Source organism: Anoplolepis gracilipes, chromosome 6 (genome assembly GCF_047496725.1).
Source record: "Anoplolepis gracilipes chromosome 6, ASM4749672v1, whole genome shotgun sequence".
Taxonomy (NCBI): Eukaryota; Metazoa; Arthropoda; class Insecta; order Hymenoptera; family Formicidae; genus Anoplolepis; species Anoplolepis gracilipes.
The window spans coordinates 1654188-1677352 of record NC_132975.1 but is presented as its reverse complement, the minus strand read 5'-3'; the positions used below and the strand labels follow the sequence as shown (position 1 = coordinate 1677352).

General features: G+C 31.4%; 1 protein-coding gene across 1 annotated transcript in view; it reads right to left on the bottom strand.

Moving 5' to 3' along the window:
• LOC140666873 (uncharacterized) overlaps positions 1-16947 on the bottom strand; it is a 49303-nt gene extending 32356 nt beyond the window's left edge. Inside the window, exons 1-8 of the mRNA XM_072894417.1 lie at positions 16801-16947; positions 6591-6710; positions 6210-6327; positions 3231-3498; positions 3029-3145; positions 2873-2963; positions 2550-2695; positions 2200-2332 (exon numbers count right to left, since the gene is read on the bottom strand). Coding sequence (XP_072750518.1) covers positions 2200-2332; positions 2550-2695; positions 2873-2963; positions 3029-3145; positions 3231-3498; positions 6210-6327; positions 6591-6710; positions 16801-16944 — 1137 coding nt within the window. The 5' untranslated portion in view covers positions 16945-16947. The remainder of the gene's footprint in view (positions 1-2199; positions 2333-2549; positions 2696-2872; positions 2964-3028; positions 3146-3230; positions 3499-6209; positions 6328-6590; positions 6711-16800) is intronic.
• Positions 16948-23165: the final 6218 nt, after the last annotated feature.

The window sequence follows — 23165 nt, the reverse complement described above, 5'->3', positions numbered from 1 at the left end:
CTCGAAAAGTACGCAATGAAAAAACATTTGGTTATAGCGTTTTGGAAAGTTCTCGAGGTTAGCTACAAGAATATATAATAAAAAATAGGGGGTGCCATTTAAAAAAATAAAGGTGACCTTCACGTGACCTTCAAATGATTATCCAAGGTCAAACCAATGGCACTATCTTATGGCCCCTTCAAAACCATGTAACACATGTCTGAACCATTTTTCGATATTTCGCTTAGTTTACGAGAAAATTGACCGTATTGTTTAAAATCGGCCACTCTGTATATACAAGGTGTCCCATAACTCACGAACCACCGGTCAGGTGCAGATAGAGTAGGTTAAATTGAGTAAAAAAGTTATCTACTATTTTGCAATTTTCGCAATAGTTAATGTGATATTAATTATAAGAGATCAGCCAATCGGCGTCCGGCAACTGCGCGCGGCACGAAAAAGCCTCCCACTGTTACTTGATACTAGGTGCACCGACGAAGCGGTGGGAGGAACGCTCTGCATTGACAACCTGAAGAATCATCCCTCAAGAGTCGTTCTTCCCACCGCTTCATCAACACGCCTAGTATCAAGTAACAGTAGAAGGCTTTTTCGTGCCGCGCACTCCTGCCGGGCGCCGATTGGCTGATCTCTTATAATTAATATCTCATTAACTATTGCAAAAATTGCAAAATAGTACATAACTTTTTTACTCAATTTAACCTACTCTACCTGCACCTGATGGGTGGTTCGCGAGTTATGGAACACCTTGTATATATAGGGTGTCCCGAAAATGCCGGTAAATATTTTAATGGCAGGTTCTTTAGAACATTTTAAGACGAAAAGTTTAATATAAAAATGTCGAGGCTACAATAGTTTTCAAACTGGAAGCAATTATATTTCACGAATGATAGGGCTGAGATTTTGCACTCTCAGGTACGACAAAATAACAAGTGCTAACATAATATTCATAATATCGTGAAAAGAGCGCTATTTATAGGAGCACTTTTATCATTTGTTATTTTGCCGCACGTGAGAGCGCGAAATCTCAGCCCTATCATTTAGGAGATAATATTGCTTCCAGTTTGAAAACTATTGTAGTCTCGACATTTTTGTATTAAACTTTTCATCTTAAAATGTTCTAAAGAACCTGTCATTAAAATATTTACCGGCATTTTCAGGACACCCTGTAATAGTCTTTGTAAACGTAATAATGTTTGCTTTTAGCTATGAGGAAAAACAAAATATCTAATAAAAAATGTTTATTAATTTTCATTTGAAATACCATTAAAAATTGTAATATTATTACCATTGTATATGGTAGATCTTCTTTAACTATAATTCTAATATTAAAATAACTATTCTTACAATAACTACATATAAATACAGGGTGTTCGGCAACTGGTGGGACAAAATTTAAGGAGTGAGTCTACATGATAAAATAAGACAAAAATCAAGAATAACAAAATTGCGATAGAGGTTTCGTCTTTTAGTTATAAATATTTGAAAATTTACGTAAAAGGTGCCCAAAGCATGGTAAACCGCAAAATTTTTGGTGTGCGTAGACTACATCGACTGAATTGCTCTCAAAATACTCTGTAAAGCAAAAATATGCAGCGATTTGCCGAGCTTTAAATACCTTTTACATGAACTTTTAAATATTTATAACTAAAAAACGAAGCCTCTATTGCAATTTTGTTATTCTTGATTTTTGTCTTATTTTATCGTGTAGAATCATTCCTTAAATTTTATCCCACCTGTTGCCGAACACCTTGTATATATATGTAGTTATTGTAAGAATAGTTATTTTAATATTAGAATTATAGTTAAAGAAGATCTACCATATACAATGGTAATAATATTACAATTTTTAATGGTATTTCAAATGAAAATTAATAAACATTTTTTATTAGATATTTTGTTTTTCCTCATAGCTAAAAGCAAATATTATTACGTTTACAAAGACTATTACAAATAACATTAAAAAAAACTTCACAATTTTTATTTAAATTAATATACATGTATATATATATATATATATATATATATATATATATATATATATATATTTTTTTTTTGTTTTTAAACAAATAACTTCTCTTTTTCTTTCTCTTTTAGTTGAAGCATTTTTTATAAACCTATTGTTTAGAAAAATAATTGAATATACATACACTTAAACAAAACAGACGGTATATTCTGATACATATTATACATATATCTTACCGCAGCTGCAGTTTCTAATGATCCAACAAAAAATCCAGCAATATTTAAATTGAAAACCTTGGTATTTCTTTGCAATAGGAACAATATCATCTTTTGTACTTTTAAGGAAGCTGTGTACCATTGAATACTGTATCTATATAACAAATTAATAATTAGAGAGAAATAAGAAAGTTTATATTATTATTTTTGTTACACATACACACGCTCACACTTATTTTGTTCTATATAAACTTTTTTGTTTTTCTATTTTTGTTTTTTCAATTGTAGTAATTATGTTTATATTATATTTATAATTTACAAAACGAGTACTCGTACGTAATTATATGATATGGTATGGATGTTTTCCTTACGCAGTGATAAATACATCATTATTGTGATCCATAATTTCTTGTGCAGTATAATTGGATAGAAAGAGGTACATTAAATAAATTAAGTAGGATGTTAAAGGTAACATAATTTCTTCAACATTATGTCCTAATGACAACCCCTGAAAAAGCTAAAATACAAATGCAATAATAATTTTAGTAAGAGCTGCACATTAATTTCAAACAGAATATTAAATTAGACAGAACTGGTCGATGAAAATTTAACTGTAATTATAAAATTTGAAGATAACTGATTTTATGATGAAGTTTATAGATAGAGAAGGCATTTAAAAAAAAATAAGACTTACTCGAAAAAGACTAAGACATCCGCTAACCAGTCCAATTACTATCATAAAAGAGAACATTACTTTAAATCTGGATACCGATGAATCTGAAAATCTTCGAGAAAAAAAGAGAGCACTACTCGTTTCTTCCTGCATGTATTATCACGCTTGAATACTTACTTCATAGCTTCACGATGCATATCTACAGCACGAATCAATTTTTGAAAAGTTAAATTTTTGTTTCTTAGACTGCCTTTTCTTAAAGCATCGACTGCCATTGATTGTTCGATACGATAACTGAAAACATTTCTTTTGTCGTAATCATATAACTTTTCTAAACATCCATATTTAAATTCATGATTCTTATATTTTATCTTCTTACCAAGCAATCCGAAACATTCCACAGGCATATTGCAGATAGACTATTAACATCGTTCCTGTCGCTAGTAATGCGATTATTCCTATTAATAGAGCAGTGTTTTCATGCAATAAAATCAAATACAAGTATTTTTTCTGATCAATAAAATATTCGGTAACAATTATCTTCCTCGGCGAAAAACGCCGAGACTCGTTTATAGATAATAGGATGTCGAAAAATTTCGGGCAAAATTCATATATAATTATACCAGGTCCCATGAATGTTAATATCACTACAAAATGTTTTAAAATCAACAATACACACACTCGATGAGAAGGTTTGCTACGAAAAGAAAGGTGGGTAAAATGTGCTGATTTTTGCGTAAAAAGTATAACGTAAGTTATATATATTTGCTTATAGTTTTTGAGTTGCCGAATACAAAAATACCCATTTTATTGGTCTAAGTCCATGGAAAAGTGGTCAAAATTCGTCTTAAAGGATAATAAGTCACTTTTAATAGCAATTTAATTAGAGTCGATTTTGCAATTATTTAATTATTTATATTATAGTTTTATAATTTTTTTTACTGAAAACTAAAGAAACACTTTTAATGAAACACTTTAGAAATGCTAAATCTAACATAGCAAAATCAATATAATATAAAAATAAAGAAATATAATAAATAAATAGTCAATTTCAATTCAAGAATCTTAAGTGTCATCAGATGTGCAACTTATAAAAATAATTAAATGTTAAGGAGAGAATTTCAAAAACATAAAGAGAAATATAGATATTTCGACTTTATATAACATTAGCGGACCCGATTAACCAAGAAACTGACAAGATTAAGATTCTGATGACGAATAAAACGAGACGCTATACAGTATAATATAAAAAGTAATATAATAGGGCTCCAGTCAAAGGTCTATTGTAAAAAACTTAACACGCCTCTAAGTGAAACCTTTATAGTAGTAGAAGTCTATTTTAAGATATTTAAAAATGTTCAATGTAAACAATTGCATCTGATGAGGCTTAAGATAAATTGACTATTTATTTTTTAATTTTTATATTATATTAATTTGGCTATGTTAGATTTAACATTTCTAAAATGTTTCATTTTGAAGTGTTTCTTTAGTTTTCAGTAAAAGAAATAAAACTAAACTATAATATAAATAATTAAATAATTGTAAAATCGACTCTAATTGAATTGCTATTAAAAATGACTTATTCCCTTTTAAGGAGATCCAACATTGAATCTCGAACTCCGACGGGATAGCGCCCTCATCTAAGAGGAACTAAAATTGTCGATAATACTACAATTTTCGTATTATGTCATCTTGCTATAGAAAATAAAATTTTTTATTGCGCAATTTATCGATTTGAAAGTAATTAATGAGATTTTTATGACTAAAATGATACCAAACACGACATAAATCGGATAATATTTAATTAGAAAGATAATCGTAATTATGATTATTGATTAATTAAAAATTATCTGATTTATGTCGTGTTTGGTGTCATTTTAATCGCAAAAATTTCATTAATCCATTAAAATTATTTTCGGATCAATAAAATGCGAAATAAAAATTTTTATTTTTATTTTATAGGATTTTATATTACAGATAAGATCTCTGCGAGACTGGTGAGTCGTCCAAAGCGAGAGAGAGAACGAATAAGGAGTAAGCGAGATGAACGATATCAAAAAGTTCCGAAGTCTCGTTCGCGAGCCTTCCTTTATCTCCAGTCTTTCGTATTATATTTCATCTTTCCGCAGAAAATAAAATTTTTACATTTCGTATTATGTCATCTTGCTATAGAAAATAAAATTTTTTATTGCGCAATTTATCGATTTGAAAGTAATTAATGAGATTTAAAACTGTTCAATGTAAACAATTGCATCTGATGAGGCTTAAGATAAATTGACTATTTATTTTTTAATTTTTATATTATATTGATTTAGCTATGTTAGAAAATAAAACTCTTTTATTTCGCATTTTATCGGTTTGAAAATAATTTTAGTGGATTAATGAGATTTTTGTGATTAAAATTACATCAAACACGACATAAATCGGATGATTTTTAATTAATCAATAATCATAATTATGATTATCTTTCTAATTAAAAATAATCCAATTTATGTCGTGTTTGGTGTCATTTTAATTACAAAAATCTTATTAATACATTAAAATTATTTTCAAACCGATAAAATGCGAAATAAAAAAGTTTTATTTTCTATAGTGAGATGATATATATGAAAAACAATAGATAAAAAGAAATCTTTGCGAGCGAAACTTCGGACTCTTTCATGTTAGTTTTTCGCTTGCTCCTTATATGTTCTCGCTTTCTGTTTATTCGGCGACTGTCCTTGTTACACAAACAGATAGCAGCTCTATCTATCTCGAAATCAGTCAACTAAAAATTGTTCTGTATTATCTCGCGTCTCGATTTCACATATCATATATGTAGGAAAACAGTTTCTAAAAAGTTAGACTAAAAAACTTTTTTACTAGGCTTTTTTAAAATCATTTTCAAAAATTTACTTATATTCTATCACGTTATTCTAAGCATGGGGCACATCTTTCGTTTGAATAAACTAAAGAACTTTTATATTAAATAAATATTAATTCAATGAATCGATAACAAAAGTGAAATTTTATACATAAATTATAGCATCCAGAACTCGTTATTAAAAGTATTTTAACTGTGTAAAAAGATTTATTGATCTGTGCAGCCAAAAAAAAGATTTTTAATCGAACTGATTTTGTTGGTAAAATGAGCCGTGTTGGGTCCCCTTAAGGCGAATTTTGGCCACTTTCCTACAAGTTTAGACCAATAAAATGGGTATTTTCGTATTTAACAACTCAAAAATTATAAGAAAATATATGTAACTTACATTTTCTGGGCAAAAATCATATTTTAGCCACTTTCCTTTGCTAATTGCTTTTAAACAAAATATATTTACTTGTTTGAATGTTTAATGAAAATCAAAAGCAATTGTCTTACATATTAATCCAGCCGTATAACGTTTTGCATAGCTGCTGTATTTTTTTAAAATACTTATTTCATTTTCGTCCGTTAACTTTTTATAGCTGTTTTGCAATTGCTCTAACAAACACTTCACCTGTTCACCATTTTTATATTTTGTAATGTACGGGGAAAAAATATATATATGTATATGTATATATATATATATATATATATATATATATATACATATACATATATATGTATATACATATACATATATATACATATATATGTATATATATATATATATATTATATGTATATATTCATATTATGTATAAATATTTGTGTCTCAAAAATATTTATCTGTGTACACTGTATACATATAAATACAATATGCAATATAGCGTTTACTTACATCTTCAATGTTAATATGAAACCAACTATATTTAACAACCAAAAAAGTATAAAATAATGTGGAAGAGAGAACGTTAATAAGAAGATCCGGAGTACATTTTGAAGTTAGAAATGCTGTAAACTACAAATAATAATTTAATATTCAATTATTTTTACTAAATTTATTATTTTATTATTTAATTAGAAAACAAGTCTTAGATCATAAATATAGTTAGGGCATTCTTTGTCAAACGGATCACCCGCCGTTCCAAAATTGTATTCGACGTAGAAGGACCATCGTGCACACAAAGTTAGTTACAGGTATAAGCAATCGAAAGCTATATGGCCTTTTGAAAAATTCAAAATGGCGGATCCAATAGGCGGACATAAAAGTTCAAAATGTAAAATAATTCACAATTTTACTTTAGTCTTCCTTCCTAAAGGTTTTTGAGGATGCTGATTACGAAAATGTTATCAAATTTTAGAAATTCAAAGTAGCGGATCCAATATGGTAGACATAAAAATGCAAAATGTAAAATAAAATAAATTTTAAAAAATAAAATTTACTGCAATCTTGTTTACTGAGGGTTTTCGAAGATGCTGATTATAAATCTGTTATCAGAAATATTAAATTCAAGATAATGTTATCAGAAGTATTAAATTCAAGATGTCTATTGCTTATTTTTATTTTTTCATTTTCAATACTACTGTAATAAAAAAGAATAAATACAGTTAGAAATGTATAAAAAGGACGATGTTAAAAAACCTCGTTTTTTAGCCTCTCAGCAGAACGGGTAAATCCTATTGGAAACGTTTTGATTGAGTGTCTGTTTGACGAAAATGAACCCTGGAATGTTCAGAATTGAGGGGAAAACTTTTGGCGCTAAAATAAAGATGCATATTATGAAAAATAAGGATAAGTTTACGGAAGAAAGAGTTTCTGTGTTGTAACCGCTATTTATTTTTACTGAAATGTTTTCTAATACTAAAACCAACAAAAGAATGCAATTTTTAATACACCATGTGTCCCACAAAAACTGAAATCTCAGAATAAAAAAGATTTAAAAAAAAAATATTTTCTAAGAAGGATCATTTAGTCACATATTTTGTTCCAGAGTGCACCACGAGGAGGCGATCTTTTTTACACTCCATATTTTTGTTTTTTAATTGTTCTTTCTCTTATTTTTTAAAAATATTTTTAATTTTTTTATTTGTTTTATTTTTTAATTTTTATTCATTTTTTTATATTTTATTTTAATTTTTTTACCTTTTAAATATGTACATAAAAATATGGTAAAACTGCATAAAAAGTAACACCTCACAGATTTTATCGCTACTTAAATATATTGTAGGAGGGGGGGGGGTTTCTGAGTAATTCCCCGCAAGAATTAAATGGGGGACGGCATTGGTTTAGGAGATATAATAAAATGAAGTTTTATATTTTTCATGCTGTTTCTTTGGTTTTATAAACTGATAATACCAACAGTGAGATTTGTTTACATCCTAGTATACGACACATATGTTGTCAAAGTTCAACGTATTACTACAAATTTATTTATTTAATATGCGATTCTCTGTTGAATAAACCACTTGATATTAATCTTTATTAATAATATATATTTTCAGTATTTTCATAACATACACACACACATACACACGGGAGGTGCAAGGGGGCCTTCGGTCCCTCTCTCGTACCTACCCCGTCCACCTCGTTTCGTATATACGTTGCAAGCAAAGCAAAGTTCATATGGGTTTGCAACTTTCCACGCGAAGCGAGGTAGACAGGGTGGGTGCGGGAGGGGGGGGGGGCAAAGGCGCCCTTGCACCCTCCCGTGTGTGTGTGTACGTGTGTATGTGTGCATGTGTGCGTGCGTGCGTGTGTTATGAAAATATTGAAAATATATACCATTAACAGGGTTGGCATGTTTTAAACAATGTGTTTAAAACTATTTGATTAAAACTTATTTAAAACAATGGACACTGTTTTAAACACTTTTATTTTAAACAGTTTTAAACTACTGTTTAAAACATTGCAATTAAAATATATGATTATTTTAAAAAAACTAAAAAAAAAATAATGAACAAACATGTTGCAAAAAGGTTTTTGTTTTAGTTCTTTTTTTTGCTTCTTTATCTATAGGCATATATTTAAATGTAACATATAGATACAGAAATATAAATAATGAAATAAAAATAAGATGAATATTATTTTAACAAAATATTTATTTTTGGATATTAAATATTAAGTAATATTCAATACATAATTGAATATTAAAGACTACTTATATATTTGCTGTCTACAAACTATAAAAAAACTAAATTATAACATATTGCATTTCACATTTTATCTATTTCATATAAATAATAAAATAATGTTGTAAGAGTATATATGCCACTTCCTTTAACTAAAAATTAAAAACTAATAAACATTTAAATACGAAAAAAATCAACGGTAACAATAACATATTGAAATTGCATTGCAGTCATTGTATATTAGATATTTTTTTAATATTTACTTTTAAATTTAATTAAAATTAAATAAATTTAAAAATTAAAAATTTAAAATAAAATAAAAAATATATAATTTTATATATTAATAAAAAATTATTACTCAAATAAACAAAAAACTTTAATTGAATATTACTTAATATTTAATATCCAAAAATAAATATTTTGTTAAAATAATATTCATCTTATTTTTATTTCATTATTTATATTTCTGTATCTATATGTTACATTTAAATATATGCCTATAGATAAAGAAGCAAAAAAAAACTAAAACAAAAACCTTTTTGCAACATGTTTGTTTAAAATATTACATTGTATAGACTCAGTTTCAATCTTAGTTAGATCAACCTTTCTATTGAGTGCTTTCAAAATCGTTACTAATTTTGAAGCTTTTTCTATGTCTAATCTGTCTTCTTAGTTTTGTGTACACTAAATCAAAAGCTGAAAACAGCCTTTCTATGCCAGCAGAAGAAGCAATTGCTGTATGAAGTTGTGTTACTAAATCAAACATTACAATGTTAATATTTTCTTTTAACGCAAGCCACCATGTTATTGGCTTAACGTTTTTAAGATTCCTCAATAAAAAGATAATATTTAAATGGAGAAGTTTATGCTCGATAAGATATTGCGTCAGGCATAGCTGCAGGGTGATACAAATTGACGTACTCCATTGCTTCATCTAATTGTTCTTGACTTAACTGAAGTCCTCTAACTCGATGATCTAGCAAATTTGCTAAATAATGTGCAGGCGTCATTGCCATTTTGAAACGCTGCAGAACACAATCAAGATCAGACTCCGAAAAATTGTGTTGAAACTTAAAATAATTTATTATTTCAAACCAAATTTCTGTGGCTTCACTAATTGTACAACAATCTCGTTGAATTTTGTTTAAAACGACTGAAATTACTATTAATTTTTCCAAATAATCCGTTGCTTTTATTTTTAAATTCATATCGTTAACTTTGGATGATATATCCGGGCTAATTGCTACTCGATTATCAGTGCAAACTTTACATAAAATATGCCAGTTACTAATATATGATTCCAGACAATCGACCAAAGTATTCCATCGAACATCTTGTGGCATTACTAAAACTTTTTCACCTACTTCTTTATACTTAGCAGCGGCAAAATGCGTGTTTCGAAAATATTTTGTAATTGTTTTAATTTGTCCTTTGATTCCTGGAATTTCAATGTCATGCGCAAGAAGATTTAAAATATGTGCGGAGCATCCACAAGTAATAATATCAGGCATGCCAAGTTTTTCACATTTTGCAATTGTTCTCTCATTTTACGTATGTTCGCTGCATTATCAGTAACAAAACTTCTAATTTTACAACCATGTTTTTGACAACATTTGATTGAAGTTACTGCCAAATTTAGTAAGTACTCTGCTATATGGCTATTATCTTTGGTATCAATAGTATCACATAAATGCACAGTTTCGTCAATGATATCTGTCACTGATATACATACAACAGAATCATTATGAATGTTACTTCATCCATCTTGAGCCATACATACATTCTTTCCATGTAAATAGTCTTTTACTTTTCTCAACTCTGAGTCAAATACTTCATTTAGTAGTTCATTCGCAATTTGACGTCTTAAAGGCGGTTACTTTTCTCAACTCTGAGTCAAATACTTCATTTAGTAGTTCATTCGCAATTTGACGTCTTAAAGGCGGTTTATAGCCAGGATGCAATAAGTTTATTAATTTTATAAACTCTGGGTGTTCTACATGTCTAAAAGCAGAGTTTGTGGCATAAATAAATTTAGCTATTTGTATGTCGAATTTCTTTTTGTTTGCAACTGATGTTCTAACAACAAAAGGTTCCATATTTGTTAGCGTGGATGTAGATTTTGATGTTGATGGTAAAGTATGTGTGACTGTATCTGTCGTTGTCGCTGTAAAAAATTCAAAATTATAAATTAAAAGAAAAGTTGAAAGTTACACGAAAATTATTGTATAAGTAGTTCATATTCAATGCTTTAAAATGATACTAAATAGAAAATAGAATGTTATATACATTATGTTATGTACTATGTACTAACTTATGCAAGACGGAGATCTCGAACGCATGCTACTGCTGTCAGAAGTGCTATCTTCATCAACGTTAATTAATGTGGAATTACATTTCTTCACATGTGCCTTCATTCTAGCGACCAATCCTACCATAATTTTATCACATTTTTTACATTTTGCTTTGATAAATCTGTTGTGTTCTGTTGGGTAAAGAAGGTTATAATAAAGAGAGAAGAAAAAAAGAATAAAAAATAAAACAACAATTAAGAATTTAAAACAGTATTTACTTACTTTGACACTCAGTAATTAAGAAAAAATATTAATAAACAAGCCAACAAAAGTAATAAATTCTATATAATACAAAAAGAAAAATATAACGAAATTAAGCTGGCTTGATATAAATTAAAAACTGTAAATATAACAGTAATATATGCGAATATAAATTATAATCTCTAATCTTAATGACTAATAAAATAAAGGCTTTAGCAAATAACAGATTATTAAAAGATATTATAATTAAATTACTAAAAAGCTGGAGAATTATATTTGTCTAGAAAATATTTAAATATTAAAAGAAAAATGCTATAATGGTTTTTATTGTCTTTATACAAGTAAGGCGCGACAATAAGAAATAAGGAAAAGTTAGCTATACAAAAGAAAAGAAATTACCCGCTCGAACTTATCGAAGATTTACTTGTATAGTATGAGTATTAGAATTCACACTATGTAGGCTCGAACGCAGCTATAATAGTGAGCCTTACAAGCGTGAGAGAGACAGTGTACTCTATTGTAAAAAGAGAGAGTCCGGTTGAAAAGTCAAAATGAGAGTCCACCTCTGTACGCTCGAATGCAAGTAACTATGAGATGAGTCTTACAAGAGTGAGAGAGATGGTAGGCTCGAGCAGAATCGAGAAGGTGAACCTTACCTCGAGAATGAGAGAGATGGTAGGTTCGAGCACAGTCGAGATGATGAGCCTTACCCGGTTAGAGCGAGAGAGAAAAGAATATCCTTATCGGATATCGTCAGTCTTGCGATAAGCAATGCACTTTTAGTAATTGTGAGATCACACTTATCTCGTAACTCATCCAGAGAGTGTCCGTAAGGTCTGTCTAGCAGCCGTAAGCTGGGCTAGGAGAGCTCCCCTGACCTTCGGACGAACAAAAGTTCTCAAAATTTTCTTTGTAGACCGCCGCAGGGTGTGGTCGCGAACAATCACTAGATATATTGAATTCAGAACGAATTCTTCCTTCTCCTTCCGAAATGTTTCGTGGTGATAGCAGGGAAGGATCTTCTACAAGACTGTATCTTGATTCGAATTAAATCACAGAAGAATATCAAGATATAAAAATATACGCAGAAAACTCAACGAATTCTAAAAATGGTGATCTCTCGGGTTAAAGACTAAAACTCGGTCTGAGTGCAAAGCCGGAAGCGGCCGTGAGACGAGGTGGGGGCGAAAGCTCTCAAAGGGGCGAGGGCTGCGCGCGCAACGGTGCAAGGCCCCGCTGCATTTTGAAGTGGTGGCGCAGATTTTGAACATGTTTTTTAATTTCAATGAAATTACACCATATTGGATCTTTCTTCCTTCCCGTCATGAAATAAGTCTTATAAATTATAGAACTGAAAACCTGACCCAACAATAACGACATTTGCATTATCGCCATTTATATTTATATTTATATAATACTTACTACTTCGTGTTGAATTGCAGTATTACTAGAGTGTATACTACTACTCTATGTAGATAATTAATAATTAATAAGTTCAAATCAAAACTAACAAAAACATGTGTCCATTCGTTATTTGTTTACACTTTGCACGCTCAATGCCTCAGCGGTGAAAAGCCGATAGTCCATGCGTCGAATCAAGCGACGCAAGTAGTCGAACATTACATTACGATTACATTGTAACTATTAAGTGGTTTTTTTACTTGTTTAAAACATGTTTTTTTTTACTTTACTTAAAAACATGTATAAAACAAAAAATATTGTTGTAAACAAAAAAATCAATGTTTTTTGTTTAAAATAAAAAAAACAAGTTTTTTGCCAACCCTGGTCATTAATAAAAATTAATACCAATTAGTTCATTTAACAGTATATATATCCCTCAAATAATGTAAACAGAAACTTTTTCCGTGTCGCACAAATTAGTAGGACGTAAACAAACCTCTTGCACCCTCCCCCCCATGTTTTTTGTGTGAGTGTGTGTGTGAATACCAAGTGGTTCATTCAACAGTATATACAGGATGTCCCAGAACAACTTTCCGTCCGTAAAATGACGTATTTCTGACACAATTCTAAGACAATTTTTCCTTTACCAAAATTTGATTTGAAGCGTAGTTTTTGAGTTATAAGCAAAAATAGTTAGCAAATCACACGTCGAGTATAGAAGGCAGGCAGGAGCAGCGCGGCGCACCGCGAGCGCGGGCGCAGCTGACGAGTGATTACCGCCGCATGAGTCGCTAACTATTTTATCTTATAACATAAAATTATGCTTTAAATAAAATTTTGATAAAGAAGAAAATGTCTTATAATTACGTCAGGAATAAGTGTTCCTTAAAATAACGTTTAATGACCAAAAATTGTTCCGGATCGCCGACCGTCGGATGATGCAATCAGCTGATTGCTATACGCGATGTGTGTATGTCTGAGTGTGTGCGTAAAAGAAAGGGACAGAGTGAGTGAGAGAAAGAGAGAAATAATCGTCTCCGCGACGGTGACGCTCCTTCGATTGTCATCGACATTGTCGTCGACGACTTCAGACCGATCGATATATTGATTTTCCGGCTCAGCTGAGAGACACATCACTTGAAGCAATCAGCTGATCGCAGCGTCCAACGTTATTTTATGGAACATTTATTCCTGACGTAATTATAAGACATTTTCTTCTTTACCAAAATTTTATTTAAAGCATAATTTTATGTTATAAGATAAAATAGTTAGCGACTCATGCGGCGGTAATCACTCCTCGGACGGTCAGCTGCGCCCACGCTCGCAGTGCGCCGCGCCGCTCCTGTCTGCCTTCTATACTCGACGTGTGATTTGCTAACTATTTTTGCTTATAACTCAAAAACTACGCTTCAAATCAAATTTTGGTAAAGGAAAAATTGTCTTAAAATTGCGTCAGGAATACGTCATTTTACGGACGGAAGGTTGTTCTGGGACACTCTGTATATCCCTCAAATAATGTAAACAGAAACTTTTTCCGTGTCGCACAAATTAGTAGGACGTAAACAAACCTCACTGTTGGTATTATTAGTTTATAAAACCGAGGGAACAGTATGAAAAATATGAAATTTCATTTTGTTATATCTTCTAAACTAATGCCGTCCCCCACTTAATTCTTGCGGGGAATTACTCAGAACAACTCCCCGAACAATATATGTAAGTAGTAAGAAAATTGGAGAGGTGTTACCTTTTATGCAGTTTTACCAAAAATATTAATCAAAATATATATATTTATATGTAATTAATATTTTTATGTACATATTTAAAAGATTAAAATAAAAAATAAAAGTTTTAAAAATTAAAAAATTAAAAATAAATAAAAAAATAAGAAAAGAACAAATAAAAAACAAAAATATGGAGTGTAAAAAAGATCGCCTCCTCGTGGTGTACTTTGGAACAAAATATGTGACTAAATGATCTTTCTTAGAAAATATTTTTTTTTTCAAAAAAAATCTTTTATTCTGAGATTTCAGTTCTTGTGGGACACATGGTGTATTGAAAATTGCATTCTTTTGTTGGTTTTAGTATTAGAAAACAAATCAGTAAAAATAAATAGCGGTTAGAACACAGAAACTCTTTCTTCCGTAAACTTATCCTTATTTTTCATAATATGCATCTTTATTTTAGTGCCAAAAGTTTTTCCCTCAATTCTGTACATTTCAGGGTTCATTTTCTTTAAACAGACACTCAATCAAAACGTTTCCAATAGGTCTTACCCGTTTCGCGGAAGGGCGAAAAAACAGGCTTTTTTAACATTATCCTGATTGCTTTTTATTCTTACTTATTATTTTTATGTAAGAATCATGTACGATACGCCAAAATGACGAAATTGTCAAATTAAATTGTTTGTAAACACATTGTTTTAAAAATTTCTCAAAAAGTTGAAGTTTAATTAAAAACTGAGCACCATCGTTTCTGTGAATAAAATTACGTAAGTATCATATGTATATGACACATGTGAAGACAATTTTTTAAGAAATTGTTTAAACAAATTGGTTATTAAACAATTTATTTATTATAATAATGTTTTCTTTCCAGTAATCTTCCTAAATACTCATGCGAACATCCCATAGTTATTCCTATCACTACTTGATTAGCCATGAGAATTTATAGGTTAAATAATTGAATAAATGTATAAATAAATTAATACATAATTAAATAAACAAAATAATAAGAAATAATAAGTAAAAATAAAAAGCAATCAGAAATAATTATTAATAACTCGATTAATAATAGTCTCGTTAATAACTCGGTAAATAATAGTCTGAGCCAAAATCGGGAAAGAAACTCTTTACTCAAAATTCCACCTTCTTTCACCCCCTAAAGTATTAATTGAGAGTTATGGGACACCCTGTATATGCATGGTGTTCGGAAAATCGCCCGCAGTACTTCGGGAGGTAATTTGGGACCAAAAAAGAAACAAAAAGGCTATATAAACATAAATCCATTTTTTAATTACAAGACAAAAAAGTTAGCAAATCACAGGACGAGTACGGGCGGTAGGCAGGCACGGTGCAACTCACTGTTTGACGGGTGATTACGAGTAGTAAGCAGTTGATCGCAGCGTGCCCTCGTAATCACCCGCCGGACAGTGAGTTGTGTCGCCCCTATCTACCATCCGTACTCGTCCAGTGATTCGCTAACATTTACGTCCTGTAATTTAAAAACTGAGCTTCGGACAAAATTTTGGTAGAGAAAAAATCGTCTTAGAATTGAATCAGGAATACGACATATTAAGGACAAGAAGTTGTTTCGAATCATCCTGTATATATGTATACATATGTATATGTATATAAATGTGTGTGTGTGTGTTTTGTTTAGTATAATAAAAATTTTTTCTATATACAAATATAATTTTATATATGACTAAAAGTTAAAAATTATAATATTATTTATATATTTAGCATGTTCATATAATACTTTAATAACGTGTTCTAGAGGTAAAATAAAATAAAATATTTTAATACAAAAATCTTGAGGCTACAATAGTTTTCGAGCTATAAAGTCTAAAGTTTGTCAATATAAGTGTTACACAGAAAACATAAACATTTACATAAAAATATGTGAAAATATTAGGTGTTTTAATTCTATTTAAATATGAAAATTATTCAGTCATTAAAATTTTATTTTTTAAAATAACTAAATGTTCTTCATATATTTGTAATTTCTTAATATTAGCTAATCGCTATTATACGATATATATAATTTCTCATGCATATGAGCAATGACAAAATAAAGTCAATTAAATAATAAAAAATCAATATGAACTAGAATAAACAGACAACAGATCGGTATGTATAAGTGTGACTGGCCTAAACGCGCTAATTCTCTGAAATATTATTGGTAAACTTTCATCATTTACAATTTAAAAACTATTAAAGTTTTAATATTTTTGTTAGGATTTTTGACTAACTCTATTTTACTCTAGAATATGCTATTAAAGTATTGTACAAAGTAATGTACACTTACCTGAAATATAATAAAGCTCGTCAAAATAGTGAAAAACAGAATTAATTGAAATTGAACGAGTTTGGATTGCTGATAAGGCCATAAACCAACTGCAAGTAGCAACATTCGATTAACACGGATCTGCAGGGAGTCAATGCAGATCATTTCTTCCGCGAGCATCGATTTGACAATGCAGAAAAAAAACTAGTTTACTTATAATTCCTTTTTTTGGTCAATTGAGTTATACTGTAGTTTTATTCTATTATCTTAAAGTTTAATGCAAATTGCTTAATTTAATGTGAATATACAGCGAAATAATATGTAATATCACTGTGAGATCGAAACACTTGGAAATTTACACTTTCGTTCGCAAAAGAGTATAAAATTATGCGATCGATTTAAATACTTGCGGAAATATGACACGTGTTTATTTCCCATGGAAAATATCTTAATAAAAAAATTTCTCTTAATAGTAAATTGTACATGCGCATTTGACACTTCGCAGCGATGTATTTTAACACGTTTTATTCCAGTGCGTGCACTCGTACGATGCGGTTAATTCTACAGAGTAGTCTACCAATCATCTCGTTTAAAATGTCGACGTATTATTTAATAAATTTTTTGGTAAATATAAAATTTGTATTAAATATTATCGTCGTATGCACATATGCTCGTATTTAAAAACACTTACATTTCTATTTATTGATTACCCAGTAAGCAACATGTTAGTAATATAACGGTAGATTGATCAACAGATTTGATTAAATTATGTCAGCAGAATGAAATCAACTGCGTCCTCATTCAGCCTATGATCTGTTAGTAGCACTTGCTCACACAATCTGATAGCAGATTGACGGCAGAAACCAAATAGGATCTGCTAACATGATTTGACAGCAGATTGTCGACAGAAATTGAGCAGAGTCTGCAGACATAACTTATCAACAGACTGATAGTAGAAATGCAGCAGCTCTGTTTATTCCTAGCATTTAAATCGTCACTTACAAATATTTTAATTTTTTTTCATTTTTTAAAAGTAAATAGATTTTACTAATAACAATAATCTTTATTACAAAACAAAATTTTTATACAAAACAAAAATATATATAAATACACACATATAAAGTTATTACATAATTATTATACAAATCATATATAAAAAAAAATTTTTTTACAATAATTATAGAAAAAAAAATTATCTTCTTTCAGGCACCAAAAGAAAAAGGTCCACTTTTTAATAAGATCTTTCTGAATCTCTTCGACAGATCTAAACAGAAGAAAATACAAAATTAAATATTTTAAATTAACGAAAAAGAGAAAAATAATGTTCAATATTTATTTTTCTTTCCGTTCAATATTTATTTTTGTCGCACTTGCACTGCTTTTAAATATAGATTGTTACAAAAAGACATTACAAAAAATAGTATATGTCATAAATAATAACACTATTTTTCTGTAATATTAACCGTCAAAGAAACTTTAACAGTTATTATTACAGAAAAGTTATACAAATATTAATTGCAATAATCGAGATAATTCCTGTAGGATCAATAGCAATAGGCACTGAAAAGTGCTATTTGGTCTCCATCAAAACTGTATGAGAAAGTTTCAATCTAGAACTAAGTACTACGTATAATCAGATACAAGTAATCGTTATACAGAAACTACTGATTTTGAAATCGATATTCGGTTAAAGTAATTGTTATGTTAAATCAACTGATTCTGAAATCGGTATCGTTGCTCAATACGTGATATTTTCTTAAGAAATAAATATTCTGGGGTTAATGCATATATTCGTTAAAACTCGTTTCTTTAAATACGAGACAAATATAGACGCCAAAATATAGATTTTTAGGAATATCACATGAATCGAACAATGATGTCTATTTTAAATCAGTCGTGTAACGATTATTTTAACCAAATCGTGTATAGATTTCAAAATTAATATTGATAAAACAACTACTGAACCGATCTTACATACCGAGTTCGGGACCAAATACTTCCTCGTACAATTTTAGCATCTACAAGACAAATTTGCATTAAAAAATGCAGATTAGTTTTCCTTTCCGTTTTTCTTCGTCGTCCTCGTCGTCCTCTATCATCCTCCGTCGTCCTCCATCTTCCATCGTCCTCTGTTTCATTGTTGTCCTGTGTTGTCAATATTGTATTGCACATGTATCTATAATTATTGTACACATAAATAATTATCATTATTACATATTATGTACATGCGTGTTTGTACGTCTGCATATGTATGTATAATTACTATTTTCTTATTATATATTAATGATTGTTTTCTTCTGGCTCTCGTTCATTATTCCAAAAATTACGATTTCACGGATTAGGTACTTGCGCACGTGGACCATGCAGTTACTCTTCGCTCGTTTCTTTGTCGCCTGGAGAGCTTCCTTAGCATGGGCCTGAAATTTTGAACGAGTGGGCTAATATATATATACAGGATCCGCCACCAAAATCCGAACAAAATAAACAATTTGTTTAAACAAAATTTTACTTATCAAAATGTAAGAATTGCAGAAAAAATCTTTTACACATCAATAGTGACATCCTTTTAGAATAAAATTATTCTATATAACCCCCTTTTGCATTGATAACTGCTTCGATCCTTGGCCTAAAGCGCTGGCACGCTCTTTGCAATGCGCCCTTGTTCATATTTGCGAACGCTACCTCAATAGCCGCTTGGAGAGATGTCACGTTGGGATGTCTCGACTTGTTGGTCACTCGTTCAATAACGCTCCACACGAAATAGTCCAACGGATTCAAATCTGGACTGTTCGGAGGCCAGAATTCTTTAGACTAAACATGTCAACGTTATCCGACAGCCAGTTTTGAACTAAGTGACTCGTGTGCGCAGGCGCGCCGTCCTGCTTAAAGACATACGGTCTTGCGGCGACCACTGTATCCATCCACGGTTTGACAACATTTGACAAACTGTGTAAATAAACCTCTTTTGTAACGATCTCGTGTTTTTGAAAAAAATATGGCGGCATAATGTGACCCTCACTAGAGACGACGCCTAGGACGTGAACAGAGGCCGGGAATTTCGTTCTAGCTATTAAGGGACTTCATCAGGATCGGGGGTGAGCCAACGATCGTTCCTTCGATTTATCTTGGCATCGACAGAAAAAATTTTTTCGTCCGAAAAAAACTTTATGCATCTCGCAGCTTCGTTTTTCAGCGAATTCAAGAGCAAGTGACAGTGAGCAACTCTCTTCATTTTAGCAGCCTCGGAGAGTATTTGGCGAACTTTTATTACGTAGGATTTATAGCGTAGGTCCTCTTCAGCAATTCGACACATTGTAGTGTCACTCACATCCAAAGTTTTAGCTACTTTTGTCAGAGACTGCCCAGGGTCCTCTGAAATGTACTGTTGAGCCTTTGCGATGATTTCTGGGATTCTTTACAGCCTTTTCTTTTGAGTGCCTCTTCCTTGTCGGGTTTGCAGAACCTTCTGTAGACTTCTCCGAAGCAAAAAATTTAGCTGCAACATCATACACAGTCCGTTTGGTAACCGAAAAACCGAATAGTCTGAGAATGCCCAGCATGAAGACCTATTATCGTCGCTCTTCGGTTATATTCCGCACTCGATCTTATTTGCTCGGACATTTTGAGATTACGCATTCAAATGTTTATTAAAAAATTTGAATTGACAGAACGATAACAACAACCTCCTCCCCCAAAGTTAAATAAGGCGGGAAATTCAAATTTAAATTTGTCCGAATTTTGGTTAGGCGGACCCTGTATATACAGGGTGTCCCATAATTCGCGAACCACCCGTCAGGTGCAGATAGGTTAAACTGAGTAAAGAAGTTATGTACCATTTTGCAATTTTCGCAATAGTTAATGAGATATTAATTATAAGAGATCAGCCAATCGGCGCCCGGCAGGAGCGCGCGGCACGAAGAAGCCTCCCACTGTTACTTGATACTAGGTGAGCCGATATGTGTGTGTGACTATGTGTGTGACTTCTCAGGTTGTCAATGCAGAGCGTTCCTCCCACTGCTTCGTCGGCGCGTCTAGTATCAAGTAACAATGGGAGGCTTCTTCATGCCGCGCGCTCCTGCCAGGCGCCGATTGGCTGATCTCTTATAATTAATATCTCATTAACTATTGCGAAAATTGCAAAATAGTAGATAATTTTTTTACTCAGTTTAACCTACTCTACCTGCACGTAACGGGTGGTTCGCAAATTATGGGACACCCTGTATACACTACTCTTCATAAGTTTGGAAACAGCCTATGTTTTACAGTTAAACAGTTTTACGGCAGTGATTTATGCAGATTTTGATATAAATATATCATACGACAACAAATATTTCTACTTAGGACACTTGGAACACTTATACATGCCGAAAATATATCGGTGATTATTTCGTAATACCGGAGCGCTCGAAGTTGAATTTTGTGTGCTGATCTGTTATAGCACGTATTCTGTTATAACTAGAGCTATTACAACATATTAGATGTAGTGGCGCCTGTGTGCGCGAATTATAACTACACGTCAGAATGATAAGAAGTCATTTGTAAGTGCAATTTAATTTAAGCTTTTACAAAATTGATAAAATTAATCACAATCACTGAAAATGACTCCGACGCGCCAGATTCCGTATGAATCACGACTTAAGATAATTAAAATAATTAGTAAATAAATATTTAAACGTTAAGAGCTGTAGCATTCTTAATATATAACTTTATATATAACTATTAGTGCGAGTTTAATAATGCTTCGATTTTTTTTATTCTGTCCATCGTGTTACGTACTAGACTGATTCTATTTTGATATTATTCTAAGAATTTTTTAGTTAGACTTCAATAACGTATTATGATTGTTTCAATTGATACTGCACGTTATGATTAATGTTTTTTTGCGCTGAAGAAGGCTTGAAGATGAGTCCGAAACGTTCGCAACCGCTACATTCTTACTACATTTTGTTTTAAATATTGATTTAACGCTTATAAACATTCATTTATGTATTTCTAAACGCATCTAATTACACGCTTTATCAATTTAATGTTATCTAAAATTATTTTATATATTGTTTTGTATTTTCTTTTATTTATTTTGATCTGTGTTCCCGCTCTCTACAGCTCTTTCAATATTTTATTATAAGAGAGCTATTCTTAATTGCTATTTTAGTAAATAAACATTTACAAACAAAAATAAATTGATTTTATTATGTAGTAGTATTATTAATCCTCTAAGGGTTATAATTACATCAAATATACATTAACCATTATCTCATGTCTCCGTACAAAAACCAACGTGTCACAACCAGCATTTAAAATAAAATAAAAATAACCAAAATAAAGTAAACTACAAAATAATAACATAAAACAACAAAATAACAAATATAGATATAAAATGATATACCGATCACAGAGAAATCGTAATCGCCGCAATAATTACGCCCTAACGGTATACATAAAAGAATAAAGCAGCCTAACAAGCTACTGCCGACCACAAATCTACAGACGCCGTTCTCTAACTATCACGCCGTTCTATCACAAGCTTTTGTCTATGCCTGATTTCTTCGGATGAATAAAATGGGACAAGCACCGTGGACTAGGTCGTATCCCCTATCCACGGCTCTTCTCTCACCCCTGTCTATATACACATAAACGCCACCTCCTCTCTTGGGCTTCCGCTTCCTCTTGCCTAGCAGCACTATCCTGTTTTCCGCCCCCCCCCCGGCCCGATCTCTCTCTCTCTCTCTCTCTCTCTCTCTCTCTCTCTCTCTCTCTCATATCCATCTGTCTTCCTCCCGCTCCTTCCCTAGCACCCATCTAACGTTTTTCGCCCAACTCCTCCCTCTCTCCATTCCCTGTAGCTCTCCCAAGTGTGCTCCCACGTCTCTCCCTCCCTCTCACATAATCTGCACCTTTTTTTTCTTCTCCTCCCGATATTTACTTTCCCTCATTTCGCTACCCAGTCTAAATTTGGCCACCCAACCCCACCTGCTTTTCCCCCCATTTTTTCTTTAAATATCCCGGCACCTCCTTTCGTTTTACTTCCCTGTACCACCCTGAGTTAATCTAATCTTTTATTTTTATGTTTCTTCTATTTTTTATATTTAGGTTTTGGTAGCAGTCGGGAGTAAAAAGAGAGAGAGAGAATGAAATAATGAAGAGTGAGTGAGAGAGAAGTTTAGATGGCGTTACTGGATCAACTCCCTTATTTCGCGCATGCGCACTCCATTTTGGCTAACACAAAATCGGGAGAGTTGCGTTACTGTATATACTGTCCCTCTACCATCTATTGTAATTGGACACTTTAACTCTCTCCCACTTCTCCTACCTCTGCCTCTACCTGTCCCTCCCCACCAGTTCCTCGAAACCTGCCTCTCCCCTCTCGCTTTTCCTCTCCACCTCCT